Here is a 16,002-nt window from a genome sequence, read left to right as displayed (position 1 = left end):
GCAAATCTACAGTTGTTTATGACTTTTGACTTGTTTAATGTATCTATCTCACACAATGATAATTATCTCCCTTCCTGTTTATATTGTAAAGACTGTATCTTGTACAATCTCAATATTAACTAGTTTATATTGGTATTGGCCTATTACCTTGAGTCAATTGCGGACCCACTTCCTTCCTTCCTTCCTTTTTGATAAACGTCGAAAAAACGGTTTACCGAATGACGATCCCTTTTTGGATTATCGACGGATTACTACCCTCACTACAGCAGATTTAAACTGTAAATTTTTTCCCACTGCAGTTTCAAGATATCAATCCCCCAAAATAAATGAATAGAAATTACTGACCTTATCTTTGCAGCTGGGACATCAATTTTTGTTTAATCTCGTCACCGTTTCTGTCATCTATCAGTTTGCCATCGGCCTGTAATGAACCCCCAATATCAGAGGCCAGGTCTTTATCTATACAGATGTATCATCCGCCCATGCACGGTTTTCGGTGTTCCCCGGAACGACAGAAAACGGGTATTGAGATCCAGCTCGAAGGACCAATTGTCACGAGAATTTTGTTATCTCAATGGTTGCAAGCTTTGAATAATTCCCAGAGGGTGTAAGGCTCTGGTTTAATAATGAATTAAACAAAGTCCCGTTCTGCATTAGGTCAGTCTTTTTATTCATGAGAGCTCTGGCGCTAAAAACACACACAGCCTTTTTATATGCCTTCACACAAAGGAACTTTGCTCTGCCCACCTTTAGGCGGCCTGTGACTTTCCACAGTATAGCTTTCAGCAGTTTATAGGTTCCCCCTTACTATGGAATGTTCGCCTCCAACAGTTTCTACCCATCTTCCCTGTTAGTGGTTTTATTGTCTTATAACTCTAACACAGTTTACACATTTATACAGTATCGGGATGGAAACATCAGTCATTACTTTACACATACAAATTCTTCTATCACTATCAGAAGCTTCTAAAGCCATGCCATCATTTTCTGGAATTTTCCAAGCTGTTTAAAGGCACAGTCAACTTAGTGTATGTAAACTTCTGACCCACTGGAATTGTGATACAGTGAATTATAAGTGAAATAATCTGTAAACGATTGTTGGAAAAATTACTTGTGTCATGCACAAGTAACCGACTTGCCAAAACTATAGTTTGTTAACAAGAAATTTGTGGAGTGGTTGAAAAACAAGTTTTAATGACCAACCTAAATGTATGTAAACTTCCGACTTCAACTGTATATACTGTATAGGCTACATTGAGGTTCATTCTTTCATTATTTTAGGCGATCTGTCATTAGTGCATAAGCCTAAGCTTTAGGCCTAACTGTACGCGCGCCAAATAGCCTGCGCGCCAAATAGCCTACACGCCAATCGCCAAATGCTTTTGGGAACGGGCAGAAAAAGTTAGCGTCAATCCACGGACACAAAAAGGACAATGTCAGAGTTCAATAAGAGAAATGCTGCAAAATGATGAGTTGAAAATAAAGAGAAGGGAGGGCCAGACAAGTAATGTTAGGAAAACATTTGGTGAAGTGGTAAAAGTGGATGATAGGAGTGCCGCGCTACAGTATGTTATGTGTGATGATTGTGAGGTGCTATACAAATTCGACAGTCACAAGACGGGGACTTCAAATAGGCCTATGGCACATCAAGGGAACTGTAGCCTACTGTTCAGATGGGTTAAATGGAAACTGAAATATGGACACTGACTGTAAGTCTATAACCTCTCACATAGCCTTAATATTAACTCCTGCAGAATTAAGCATTTCTTGCAGTAAAATGATACACCAAATGTAGGCAAATGTTTTACTCAGGAACAGGAGTGGAGAAATATTATTTATTTATTTCAGCATCTTGAGAGAATGTGAATGCACAATTAGATACCGTCTGTAGAGGTGCTATCTTTATCAGCATCATAAAAGCTGATAGTATTTCAACCACATACAATAATCATCCTAGCCAATCTGAAATCTTATCAAAAACATGTTGGGTCATTTTCACAGCTTTCTATTTCCTGACAACTGGTCAAACTGATGTCATTTGGAAATTTTGCACAGAAAATTGTTAAATTTTTTTGGGTTATTGCATGTTCTTAAACGTCTTTGCTCCACAAAAGAAGCAGAGATGACAGAGAACTTTACCGATGTCAACTAGATTGAAGCATTCATTCTATCGATTTATGACATTATTCTGGTGAGCAAAGATTTAGTCTTCTAGGGCAACATGCTTGTATAATGCATGTGGTCCTCTGTAGCTCAATTGGTAGAGCATGGCGCTTGTAATGCCAGGGTAGTGGGTTCGATCCCCGGGACCACCCATACGTAAAAATGTATGCACACATGACTGTAAGTCGCTTTGGATAAAAGCGTCTGCTAAATGGCATATTATTATAATGACAGAAGAGAAGCTGCATGTATCTAATTAAGTTGACTAACAAATAGCCTACCAATATGTTGGAAATTATAAGCAGAAATATATCTAAATCAGACAAAAAAAATCCTGCACCCCTTGTCGAATATTGTTCCGCCGTCTCTGACTGTAGCCTATAGCACATTTTTCTATATTTGTGAGTTAGGGTCGAGTGCGGGCCTCAGATTTTTTTATTTATCCCATATAGTTGGCCAGTTGCGGATGGGTTATTAGCAATTGCGGGCGGGTGAATAAACAGATGACCTGCGCATCACTAACGTGTGTGTGTGCGTGTGTGTGTAGAGCCCCTCAGTAACTGCACGGCCAATCTGATCGGTAACGAGGTCCTGGCTACAGACGACCCCTGCTTCACCTGCCAGTGCAAGGTACCATGGCAATGACCACTGACCTGTGTTTATGTCTGTTTAAAGCTATGTATTGTGTGTGGGAGTAGTGGTATAATAATATAAAGCTGTGTATTGTGTGTTGGACTGAGCTACAGTCCCCTGTAGCTCAGTTGGTAGAGCATGGCGCTTGCAATGCAAGGGTTGTGGGTTCGTTTCCCACGGGGGGCCAGTATGTAAATGTATGCACTCACTAACTGTAAGTCGCTCTGCATAAGAGCGTCTGCTAAATGGCTAAAATGTAAATGTAAATGATATACTGTATAACCTGTCTACCTGTGTGTTGTTGCGTTGGTCAGGACCTGACGTGGACATGTCTACACCAGAGCTGCCCCCCTCTCAGCTGCCCCCCTGAAGAACACCACACACCCCTTGACTCCTGCTGCCCCGTTTGTGACGGTACACGCTCAACCCTACCCCCTTTTTGTACACCTTAAACACCAAACCTTAACCTCAAAACCCTGTGTTATCAAGTGTGTGTGTTTTTCTTTCAGAGTGTGTTATTGAGGGTGAGAAGAGGCGTGTGTCTAATGGTGAGAGCTGGACAGACAGTGAGGATGAGTGTGTCACATGCACCTGTAATGTAAGTTACACAAACACACACAAATGCACACGCACGCTAACGCACTCACAGAATGGCACAAATGGCACAAATTTCCATTGTTGTATGTGTGTGTATTCTAGCTGGGTTACATTGAGTGCAGTATAGAGGAGTGTGTTCCTGTGGAGTGTGAGCAGGGCCTGGTCAGAATGAAGACTCCTGGAAAATGCTGTTACGAATGCCAAGGTACAACTTCTACAGTACTCGCTAACCAATATAAATAACTACGCAATATCACCACTACACAGCTAAACTGTTAATATACCACTACATAATGTGTGTGTGTTTCAGACTCGGGGGTTCAGTGTGTGTACCAGGGCTCTGTGTACCAGTCTAATGAACAGTGGGAAGTGGATGAGTGTACCAGCTGTACCTGTGTGTTTGGAGATGTACACTGTTACAGCCAACGCTGTCCTCCACTAGGCTGTGCAGCAGTAAGTATAACACACACTTGACTCTCAGTGTTCTGTCTGGTCTCTCAGTGTTCCATCTAGTCTCTCAGTGTTCAGTCTGGTCTCTGTGTTGCGTCTGACTCTGTGTTCCATCTGGTCTTTCAGTGTTCTGTCTGGTCTCTCAGTGTTCCGTCTGGTCTCTCAGTGTTCCATCTGACTCTGTGTTCCATCTGGTCTTTCAGTGTTCCGTCTGGCCTCTCAGTGTTCCGTCTAGCCTCTCAGCGTTCCATCTGGTCTCAGTGTTTTCTGTCAGGTCTTTCAGTGTTCTGTCTAACTCTGTGTTCCGTTTGACTCGTGTGTGACAGGATGAGGCTCCTGCTGTGATCCCAGGTGTGTGTTGTCCCCACTGCATACCACGGCCAGCCACCTGCGTAGTGTTTGGGGATCCCCACTACAGGACCTTCGATGGCCGCATGCTCCACTTCCAGGGGGCCTGTACTTACATACTGTCCCAGGACTGTGACGGAGGGGACTTTAGGTATAAAGCAAGGTTTTTTCTATTAACAAGATTTATGTCAAGCAAGGTTTGGTATTCGTTGATTCGTTGATTTGAACTAATTTGTGTACACCTGTGCGCGTCCAGTATCCATGCGACCAATGATGACCGTGGTCGAAAGGGAGTGTCCTGGACCAAAGAGGTGACTGTTTTCATAGGAGATGTGGTGGTGCAGCTACTCCAGGACTGGGTCGTTAGGGTGAGTGGGTTTCTGGTTGTAGATGTTCTAGCAGCGAGCCAATCAGAGCATGTGTATAAGAGGTGAGAGCCAATCTGAGCTGAGTTGTGTTTTTTATTCCAGGTGGACTACAAGGTTGTCACCCTGCCTTTCCTCAAGGAACCATACATCTACCTGGAGCGCCAGACAAATACCATCCTACTCAACACTAATATAGGACTAAAGGTACTAAAACTACTGTATCTATTTACTCTTAGTTGTCTAAACCCTTACCTGTGTTAACTCTTACATGTCTGAACTCCTCAGGTGTTGTGGAGTGGGCGGTCCCACCTGGAAGTGAGTGTTCCGGGTTCGTATAAAGGTCACACCTGTGGTCTCTGTGGCAACTTCAACAACTACCCCCAGGACGACCTACGAACCCCTGCAGGAAAAGTCAGTCAATCAGAGGCGGACTTTGGAAACAGCTGGAAGGTGAGTGAGTGTGTGTCTGTCTACTTTGTAGGTAGAGAGTGTTAACCACAACTCCTGTCAGCGCAGCCATACACAGACAGACAGAGACCCTGGTATCTCTATTTCCCCCTGTAGGTGGGTAGTGGTAACAGCAGCCTGTCGTCCTGTCGGCCTGGGGAGGATATCGACCCCTGTAAGGCAGCAGGCTACCAGGCCAGGAAGTCGGCTAATGCACGCTGCAGGTAACACACACACCAGACTTTTCAAATACATTAGCTGCGCTTGAGCTTGCCTGCTAGAATGATTGATTGATTGACCTTTGTTCCTCAGGGTTCTGAAGTCTGGGGTGTTCCAGGCCTGCCACCACCTGGTGGCTCCAGAGCCCTGGTACGCAGCGTGTGTCTATGACCTGTGTGCCTGCGGAGCCAACGCTGACGAGTGTCTGTGTGATTCCCTGGAGGCCTATGCAGCACAGTGCAGAGAGGCTGGGGCTAGACTGTCCTGGAGGAGCTCCTCACTGTGTGGTAAATACACACAAAACCACAGTATAACACATTATTTTACCACAGTGAAGGGCCCCATCTCTCTGTGTTGATATAATCTATCCCTCCCTCCCTTCCTGCCCACCCTCCCCATTTCTCTCTCTTTATCTAGCGGTGGGCTGTCCAGTGGAGCGTGGTTTCGTGTTTGATGAGTGTGGTCCCCCATGTCCAGTGACCTGTGTTAACCGTGACGTGCCACTAGGGGTGATAGAGAGCCACTGTTTTAAACCCTGTGTGCCCGGCTGCCAGTGTCCTGCTGGACTGGTACTACACAACAACCACTGTGTACCGCCAGAGACATGCCCCAAGATCATACATGGCAAGTCCTAACACACACATATTCCTAAGGGCTGCATGGACCTCTCCCAACTCTGACAGTGTGAATGAACTGTCTGAGGAGGCGCCTCACTCACCTGTGGACTTTGTTGTTGTTTTATTAACATTCTGTGAAGCTGAATGCATTTTCATCAACATTGTAATGAATGCACTGTATTTTATGACTGCACTGTTAAGAGTGTTTGTAAGTGTTTGTGATGTGACCACTCTGTGCCTCTGTAGCGCTCAGGATAGGGCTGCTGATACACTATGGTGCTCTGCAGGGATGTAGTGGGAAAACAACAAGGTGGTTAAACACCGTTGAGAAAATAAAAAGGTGGGTTAACAGTGTTAACATGTTGTTACACTCCACTACATCCCAGGTGCTTTTACTATATAAACCTCATTCTCTGTTGTATCCACAGGGAATTATTTGAATATATTTGAATATATTATGTTTCTTTGTCACTTAATGTATGCATTATGTGTTATGCCGGACTACACAGCCTGACAATATTGGACACATTCCCTCCGCCATTTCACAACAAATAAAGATAACTATCCAACGTGTGGTTTTTGGGCGTGTTTGAAATCATTGTACAGGCCAGAGGAACTAAATGCTCCTAGGCGAGACCAGTAACACAGGTGTCACAGGTCTGATTGAGGCTGACAGACAACTTTCACTATTGTTTCCTGGTAACCGGATCCGGCTGTTGTCTGGGCGACTAACGTAACCGTGCCAATAGTGTGTATAATTCATCAGTCTACGGCGTAAACATGGAACAGGTAAGACACTGGCTTATTAGTATTGTGTGTGTGTATCCGTGTGTGTAGCACGGATACACAATGTGTGATGTGTAGCCTACTGTGTGTTCTCTCCAGGTGTGATGGAGCAGTGTGTAGGTAGGCTTTACCCGTTTTTAGGTCGTTCTCTGGGAGGACAGCTTTCTCCTCAGGATGTGTGTTCTGTTCCACAAGCTGTTACATGAACACACCGGCATGGAGGACGCACACACAGCTATACAGAAGGTGACACACACAAACACAAACAGCTCTAATTTACATTTACATTACATTTAAGTCATTTAGCAGACACTCTTATCCAGAGCGGCTTACATTATTACATTATTATAATTTTTATTATTTTTATTTATTTTTCATACTGGCCCCCCGTGGGAATCAAACCCACAACCCTGGCGTTGCAAACGCCATGCTCTACCAACTGAGCTACATCCCTGCCGGCCATTCCCTCCCCTACCCTGGACGACGCTGAATCCTCTTTCAATTCAATACAGGCAAATCTGTGTTAACATTGCCAAACTGTATTGTTAAAACCTCTTCCCCTCCCTCTCTTAGGTTGCAGGCGATGATGAGGGTTGGTCCGGCAGTGACGGAAAGGTTTTAGACATTCTTCTGGAGATGAAGACAGAGAAAGGAGAGATGAAGTATAGTAGCTGTCACAGCTGTGGGTGTGTGCATGGATCTGTGTCTGCTAAATCTGATTAGTTTCCAAAAGGTCAATGGGCGGAGTTTAACAGATGCACAACTTTTGAAATATTGTAAATAAAACTTTGTTATAAGTTGTAATGTTTTTAAATCATTATTGTGTTACAGTTGTCAAACAAATGTGACTATCTCTAAGGTACAACTGGTCTCCTGACTCTGAAGCAAAGAGTAAAATGTAGCAAGCTAGCAGCAACATGCTAAGCTAATCAGAGCATGCTAGCTAACTAAGCATTTAGCAACCTTATTGCTACTCATGTTGTATTAATAAAGAGAGCTAGCTAGCTAGTAGGTGTCAAATATATAGTACAAGTAAGTCAGCTAACATTTTCTTTATTGAAATGTTAAGTTGAATAAGCTATATGAAAAAAAAAAATTGAGAATGGACTGTTATGCTTCCCTGGGGGCAGAAACGTCAAATAAAATGAACTAGCTGGCTAAGCAGAACGCTACCTCTTACTAATGCTTAATCATAAAATAGAGCTAGCTAGCTAGGTCTCAAATATGGCAGTAAATAAGAAAATGATAAGAAGCAAAAATAATTGGTAAGGTTAAGCTTAAACTAGAAATTGGAATGCACTGTTTAAGTGCTGCTCCAGGGGCAGTAATGTTAGTTTGGGTGAAGATAACCGTAGAATATAATTTAGATAAGTCCATGGTTGCCCCTAGGGCAGTAAATACTTTTTTTGTATTACCTTTTGTGCTTGAAGTCTGCCCTTAGGGCACCTAAGTGACCTTAACCCAAATTAACATTACTGCCCCTGGGGAAGCATTTAAACAGTGCATTCCAATGGCTTCCCTGAGGGCTGTAAATACTTTTTTTAAATTACCTTTTGTGCTTGAAGTCTGCCCTAATGGCCTCAAGTGATCCTGACCCAAATATTTATGCCCCCAGGACAGCATAGACAGTCTGTTCTAATTTTTAAGTTTATATCGCTTATTCAACTAAACTTGATAAATTTGATAAAACAAATATTAACTAACCTACTGACATATGAGACCTAACTTGCTAGCTATTTCTATTTTATAATTCAACATTAGTAAGAGATAGCTAGCTATCTGCTAGCCAACAAGCTCTGTTTAGCTTAGCATTTTTCGTTGCTGCCCCAGGGCAGCATAACTGTCCATCACGTTTTCTTAAGTTCATATAGCTTATTGAACTTAACATTTCAATAAAGTAAATGTAAGCTGACTCAATTGTATATTTGACACCTATCTAGCTAGCTCTGTTTATTAACTCACCATGAGTAGCTAAGAGGTTAATAAATGCTTAGCTAGCTAGCTTGCTCTGATTAGCTTAGCATGTTGCTGCTATCTTGCTACATTTGAGACTTTGCTTCAAGTCAGGAGACTAGTTGTATCTTAAGAGATATTGTCACATTTGTCTGACTACTGTAACACAATGCTTTAAAAACATTACAACTTGTAACTCAAAGTTTTATTCAGGTTCTCAGTTCAAACCTCCGCCATGTTTTCAAAAGCATATATTTCAAACACAAAGTTTGAGCGTAAAACAACCTTGACTGGGGTGTGTTTCTGAACCTTGATTCTACAGATCTACTGGGACCGACAGTTGCTGAACACAGGAAAACCCAGAGACCTGTACCACACAGACACAAGACACACACACATCGTACACCTCAAGCAAGCCCTGTACCACACCGCCGGTCATGCTCAGTACGACAGTGACGCACAGAACATACCCACAGAGAAAGAAGAGAGAGAGGAGAGAAAAGAGATAGAGACAGAGGTGTGTGTGAGTGGAGACCAAGGAGAGCAGCTAGACAGCGCTGGGCCAGGTAAGCTGTTTGTTTGTCTGTAAGACTGTCTCTCTCTCTGTCTCCCTCCCTCTCTCTTTCCCTTCCTCTATCTCTGTTTCTCTCTTTCACCCATAATCAAACTGGGTGTGTGTCTGTCCCTGTCCCAAGGCTGGTGCAGGAGGGTGTGTGCGGAGCCCTGCAGTCTCTGAGCGGTGGTCAGAGGTCAGGGGTGAGAGGTCAGGCGTTGGGGTGTGTGTCTCTGTCAGAGCTCCTCCTACTGGTGGGAGTAAAGTATGACGCCGTCACACACACTCTACATTTACATTTACATTTTAGTCATTTAGCAGACGCTCTTATCCAGAGCGACTTACAGTTAGTGAGTTTTTTTTTTCATACTGGAATCGAACCCACAACCCTGGCGTTGCAAACGCCATACCACACAGAGATGCTGCAGGAACACCACAGTGAGACAAACACACACACACAAACACAGTATGTGTATACGCAGTACATCCCATGTTTCTGATATTTCAGGGCTGGTTGCCTGGGAGACGCTGTTGCTGTGCGAGCTTGAGGAGAGGGAGGACTGAGCTAGGTTTGCTATGGGAGGAGATTCAGGAGTCAGGTGACATGCTGAGTCAGTCTAACCTATCTGGAGCCTTCAGGATATACAGGTAACACACACACTTAGATGGTTTTAGGCTGTGCATAACAAAATGAGTTGATATAGAGGAGTAATTTAATTGAGTGGGAAACCTAAGGATAAGCAGCTGTGTGTGCAGCAGAAGGCTACCTCTCTGATCATGTGATGACATGATTAACAGGCGCAGTAAGGGCGTGTCTCTGAAGGGCTGTCCTGATTGGGTGAAACCCAGTGAGCAGTCTTGGTCGGCCATCACCCTCCTCACTGGAATACACGAGACAAATACACTCACAGCCCTGGCCAAGGAGGTACACACACAGAAACACACACACGCATACCTCAAATCCACAATAACTGCCCTGACCGAGAGGCAAACACATTTTCCAGGTCCTGCAATAAGCCAATCACAACCTTGACTGTGAGAATGTGTCCCTCTGCCCCTGCAGGCTGGACAGGGAGACCCTGCGGCTGATGGGTCTGTACGCCAGCCTGGCCACCATCAGAGCTCAGAGGGATAAACTGTCCCATGGTGCACTGCTGGCAGCCAGACAGGACTGGGAGACATGGTGAGGCCTTCATGGCAACCACAATGGGAATAAGTCTCTGACTTTACTGTGTCAAGGATTTCATACATCTGCCTTGTTTCCAGGTCCAGTATTAGCGGCTCCTGCAGTAGAAATCAGGCCCTGCTCTAGATGCAGGAGGATTGGCTGGAGTGGTGTTAAGCTCGCAGCCATTGGACTCTGGAGCAGTGGAAACGCGTTCTCTGGAGTGATGAATCACTATCTGGCAGCCCGACGGATGAATCTGGGTTTGGCGGATGCCAGGTGAACGCTACCTGCCCGAATGCATAGTGCCAACTGTAAAGTTTGGTGGAGGAGGAATAATGGTCTGGGGCTGTTTTACATGGTTCGGGCTAGGCCCCTTAGTTCCAGTGAAGGGAAATCTTAATGATACACCATACAATGACATTCTAAACGATTCTGTGCTTCCAACTTTGTGGCAACAGTTTCCTGTTTCAGCATGACAATGCCCCCATGGACAAGAAATACAGAAATGATTTGTTGAGATAGGTGTGGAAGAACTTGACTGGCCTGCACAGAGCCCTGACATCAACCCCATCTAACATTTTTGGGATGAATTGGAACGCTGACTGCAAGCCAGGCCTAATCGCCCAATATCAGTGCCTGACCTCACTAATGCTCTTGTGGCTGTATAGAACCAAGTCCCCGCAGCAATATTCAAACATCTAGTTGACAGCCTTCCCAGAAGAGTGGAGGCTGTTATAGCAGCAAAAGGGGGTCCAACTCCATATTAATGCCCATGATTTTGGAATGAGATGTTCTTTTGTGTATGTACTGTGCGCATTCGGAAAGTATTCAGACCCCTTCCCTTTTTCCACATTTTGTTACGTTGTAGCCTTATTCTAAAATTGATTAAATATATATTTTTTCTCATCAATCTACACACAATACCCCATAATGACAAAGTGAAAACACGTTTTTTAATTTGTGCAAATTAAATTAAAAATACATAAGTATTCAGACCCTTTGCTATGAGACTCAAAATTCAGCTCAGGTGCATCCTGTTTCCATTGATCATCCTTGAGATGTTTCTACAACTTGATTGGAGTCCACCTGTGATTGGACATGAATTGGAAAGGCACACACCTGTCTATATAAGGTCCCACAGTTGACAGTGCATGTCAGATCAAAAACCAAGCCATGAGGTTGAAGTCCGTAGAGCTCCGAGACAAGATTGTGTCGAGGCACAGATCTGGGGAAGGGTACAAAAAAATGTCTGCAGCATTGAAGGTCCCCAACAACACAGTGGCCTCCATTCTTAAATGGAAGAAGTTTGGAACCAGCAAGACTCTTCCAAGAGCTGGCCACCCGGCCAAACTGAGCAATCGGGGGAGAAGGGCCTTGGTCAGGGAGGTGACCAAGAACCCGATGGTCACTGACAGCTACAGAGTTCTTCTGTGGAGATGGGAGAACCTTCCAGAAGGACAACCATCTCTGCAGCACTCCACCAATCAGGCCTTTATGGTAGTGGCCAGACGGAAGCCACGGAAGGCACATAAAAGGCACATAACAGCCCGCTTGGAGTTTGCCAAAAGGCACCTAAAGGACTCTCAGACCATGAGAAACAAGATTCTCTGGTTTGATGAAACCAAGATTGAACTCTGGGGCCTGAATGCCAAGCGTCATGTCGGGAGGAAACCTGGCACCATCCCTACGGTGAAACATGGTGGCAGCATCATGCTGTGGGGATGTTTTTCAGCGGCAGAGACTGGGAGACTAGTCAGTATCGAGGCAAATATGAATGGAGCAAAGTACAGAGAGATCCTTGATGAAAACCTGCTCCAGAGCGCATAGGCCCTCAGACTGGGGTGAAGGTTCACATTCCAACAGGACCACGACCATAAGCACACAGCCAAGACAACGCCGGAGTGGCTTCAGGACAAGTCTCTGTATGTCCTTGAGTGGCCCAGCAAGAGTCCGGACTTGAACCCGATCGAACATCTCTGGAGACACCTGAAAATAGCTGTGCAGCAACACTCCCCATCCAACCTGACAGAGCTTGAGATGATCTGCAGAGAAGAATGGGAGGAACTCCCCAAATACAGGTGTGCCAAGCTTATAGCGTCATACCCAAGAAGACTTGAGGCTGTAATCGCTGCTAAAGGTGCTTCAACAAAGTACTGAGTAAAGGGTCTGAATACTTATGTAAATATGATATTTCCGTTTTTTATTTTAAATCAATTCACAAACATTTCTAAAAACCAGTTTTTGCTTTGTCCTTATGGGGTATTGTGTGTAGATTGACGAGGGGGGAAAAAAACAATTTAATCCATTTTAGAATAAGGCTGTAACGTAACAAAATAGTAGCAGCAGCATTTGATGAGTGTAAAAGTGTGTGTGCGTGTATGTGTGGGTGTATGTATGTGTGTTTGTGTTGTGTCGGAATGTGTGTGTGTGTTGTGTGTGTGCGTATGTAGTGTATTTGAATGTGTGTGGGTTTTGTGTGAGAGTGTCAGTGTTGTGTGTGTGTGTGAGTGTTTATATAGTGTCTATATATTTTCTTGTGAGTGTGTGTAGAGTCAGTGCAACAAGATATGGTCTGTGCAGCTAGTCCGGGTAACCATTTAATTAAATATTTGTGGCGATTTAGTAGTCTTATGGCTTGGGGGTAGAAGCTGTCGCGGAGCCTGTTGGTCCGAGAGCCGATGCTCCGATACCGTCTGCCGGATGGTAGCAGAGTGAACAGTCTATGGCTTGGGTGGATGGAGTTTTGGGCAATTTTTTGGGCCTTCCTCTGACACCGCCTGATATAGAGGTCCTAGATGGCAGGGAGCTCGGCCCCAGTGATGTACTGGGCTGTCTGCACCACCCTCTGTAGCGCTTTGCGGTCGAGGGCGGTGCATTTGCCATACCAAGCGGTAATGCAGCCAGTCAAAATGCTCTCAATGGTGCAGTGGTAGAACCTTTTGAGGATCCGAGGGCCCATGCCAAATTACTCCTATTGTGCCCTCTACACAACTGTGCGGGCGTGTGTGGACCATGTTAAGTCCTTAGTGATAGGGACGCAAAGGAACTTGAAGCGCTCGACCTGCTCCACTACCGCCCCTTCAATGTGGATGGGGGCGTGCTCTCCCCTCTTTCTCCTGTAGTCCACGATCAGCTCCATGATAATCAGTGATGCACAGTATTGTGACTGTAATCTGTGAGGTTTTGTGTTACCAGAGTGGGTCCAGCACAGGGAGGGAGCTCTGTGTGAGGAGGCTGAGACACACACACACACACACACACACACTGTCCTGCTGACTCAGGCCCTAACACAGGCCCAGCTCCAATCCTGTCTTCAGCCCCAAACCTTGTCAGCACAGGGCTCTGCCCAGCCCCAGTCCCAACCCTGGTCCCAACCCCAGTCCTCCCTCCAGCCCCAGTGGAGAGGCTGTGCTCTGGTCCTGCTGGTTGAGCTGATGGATCTCCAGGAGGCCCTGGTCTCTGTGGTGCTGTCGGCTCTACTGGACACGGTCAGTCACAATACAGCTTTAAAATCAAAGCAAGGTTCCATTGTGGCTACACTGGCCTGCTGGCCCTGGAAGAGGAATATAAGTCTGAACTCAGTGCCTCGTCTCTCCTGCCTGCTCACCTCTAATCACTGCATGACCTCTGACCCCAACACACTCCTGTCCGTTAACCCGTGCCTGGGGCCCTCCGAGCCAATCCCAGTCCAGAACATCTCCTCAGCTGCCCCGTCCCCAGACCTGACCAGAGGTGAACAAGAACAACAACACATTGAGGACCTCTGCACAGGTAAAACACAGACACACACACACTCAAAATGCAGGGTTCTCTCATCACTCTGGCCTGGAGCAAACAACCAGAGGGAGACACAGAGCAGCTTACAGGAACCACAGTAAGATACCCTAAATTACCTCACACACAGATCTAGGATCAGAAACACTAAATCACACAGATCTGAACTCTGTATTCTTTGTGTGTGTGTTGTGGTTCTGTAGGTCATGTCTACTGCAGCAGAGGAACAGGAAGTCAGTGTGCAGGACGAGGGTGGTCACTGTGACACACAACACTCCAGGATACACACACTACAACGACACAGTGTGAGGACACAGCCAGAGACAAGGTGGAGGTTTTGGACTCGTCTCTGTTCCAGTCCAACTCAGGTTGAACAGCTCTCACCGCCTACAGACCAGCACCCCACTACTGGCCAGGTGGTCTATGTCTGGCTCTCTAAGATTCCGTCTGGCTCTCGGATTCTGTCTGGCTATCTAAGGTTTTGTCTGATAATACTGTAACTGTGTGATAACTCTGTGTGTTGTAGAAGGAGCTAGTAATGGAGCAGTCATAAAATACAGAAACTGATCTGGCCAGACACACCTCTGTCACACACACACTACCCCAAGAGTACACACACACTGAGGAGCCTCTGACATGGAACATAGCCCAGCAGGAGGTTGAGGCTGAGAGGGGCCAGGGCAGTCCTCCTTTCAATGAGGAACACACTGATGACTTCACTGCTGTGGGTGTCAATGAGAGTGCTTACCTGGGCTCTGTGGGAGCCAATGAGAGCGCTTACCTGGGGTCTGTGGGAGGGGAGAGGGAGGAAGTGACAGAGACAGAGCCCTGGGCCATGAGTGGACCTGCTCCCCCTAGATCAGACCAGAAGACCCACAAAACTCCACACACTACTCTAGAGGGAGACAGAACGATGTGGAGTGTGATGGAGAGAGGACATTGGAGCCATTCTCTGCGATGGAGAGGATGATGTGTAGCCTGGTGGACCTGCAGAGGAAGACTGAGCAGAAACAAAAGAAAGACAGAGACAACTACTGGGGAGGCCGGTAGCCTAGCTGTTAGAGTATGGGCCAGTAACCGAAAGGTCACTAGTTCGAAACCCCATTCCGACAAGGTGAAAAATCTGTGCCCTTCAGCAAGGCACTTAACCGTAATTGCTCCAGGATCGCCGTTGATTATGGTGACCCTGGCTGTGACCCCACTCTCTGAGGGTGTCTCAGGGGGAGTTGGGATATGCTAAACAAAAAACATGTTCAATTCACACATGCGTATTAATAAACACTTATCTTTATTACTGAGAGTGAGACAGGGGAGGGGGTGATCGAGAGACAGAGAAGGGATAGAATACACCGAGAGAGACAACTACTGAGAGTGGGAGAGAGAAAGAGGGAGAGGGACATGTCCTGAGAGTGGGTTTTAGGAAGAGAGCCACAACACAAGGGGAAAAAAGAAAGCAGCTTAGTTATAAAGAGAGATACTTCCTGTGTCAGGTCCAGGAGCGGCTGTCAATCATCCAGAACAGGAAGTCCCAGAAGGACCTGATGGGCCTCAGACAGACTGACAGACGCAGACACCTCACGCACAACCTGCCCCAGGTAACACACACGCACAACCTACCACATGTAATATACCCTTTTGTCAGGCATTGGAGGGTGGTGTATGATTCTGGGCTGTGTGTGTCTCTCAGGAGGATAAGCGCCAGCAGAAGATGGTGGTCAGACAAAGACTGGAGCGCTCTTATGTCATGCAGTACAAACGAGACAGATAACACACACAAGTAATATGTAAGAGATACAGGTAACAAGACTGGTGTCAATTTCCACCTCTTACTCATTCTTTATTCTCCCTCCTCCCAGGAATACAGCAGGCTTTAAGGAGCTGCTGGGTCCAGTGGAACTCCACAGTGCAGAGACAGACGACACCCTT

The 16,002-nt window shown here is 45.8% G+C and overlaps 1 protein-coding gene across 1 annotated transcript in view; it reads left to right on the top strand.

Moving 5' to 3' along the window:
• The window catches only part of LOC121531973 (kielin cysteine rich BMP regulator), a 46,885-nt gene extending 40,453 nt beyond the window's left edge, over positions 1-6,432 (top strand). Inside the window, exons 37-48 of the mRNA XM_041837594.2 lie at positions 2,711-2,793; positions 3,111-3,210; positions 3,306-3,394; positions 3,496-3,598; positions 3,704-3,846; positions 4,170-4,342; positions 4,448-4,559; positions 4,662-4,763; positions 4,845-5,009; positions 5,124-5,230; positions 5,319-5,512; positions 5,643-6,432. Coding sequence (XP_041693528.2) covers positions 2,711-2,793; positions 3,111-3,210; positions 3,306-3,394; positions 3,496-3,598; positions 3,704-3,846; positions 4,170-4,342; positions 4,448-4,559; positions 4,662-4,763; positions 4,845-5,009; positions 5,124-5,230; positions 5,319-5,512; positions 5,643-5,860 — 1,589 coding nt within the window. The 3' untranslated portion in view covers positions 5,861-6,432. The remainder of the gene's footprint in view (positions 1-2,710; positions 2,794-3,110; positions 3,211-3,305; positions 3,395-3,495; positions 3,599-3,703; positions 3,847-4,169; positions 4,343-4,447; positions 4,560-4,661; positions 4,764-4,844; positions 5,010-5,123; positions 5,231-5,318; positions 5,513-5,642) is intronic.
• The last annotated feature ends 9,570 nt before the right edge of the window (positions 6,433-16,002 follow it).

Source organism: Coregonus clupeaformis, chromosome 19, assembly GCF_020615455.1.
Source record: "Coregonus clupeaformis isolate EN_2021a chromosome 19, ASM2061545v1, whole genome shotgun sequence".
NCBI lineage: Eukaryota > Metazoa > Chordata > Actinopteri > Salmoniformes > Salmonidae > Coregonus > Coregonus clupeaformis.
This window is presented reverse-complemented; position numbering and strand designations above follow the sequence as displayed.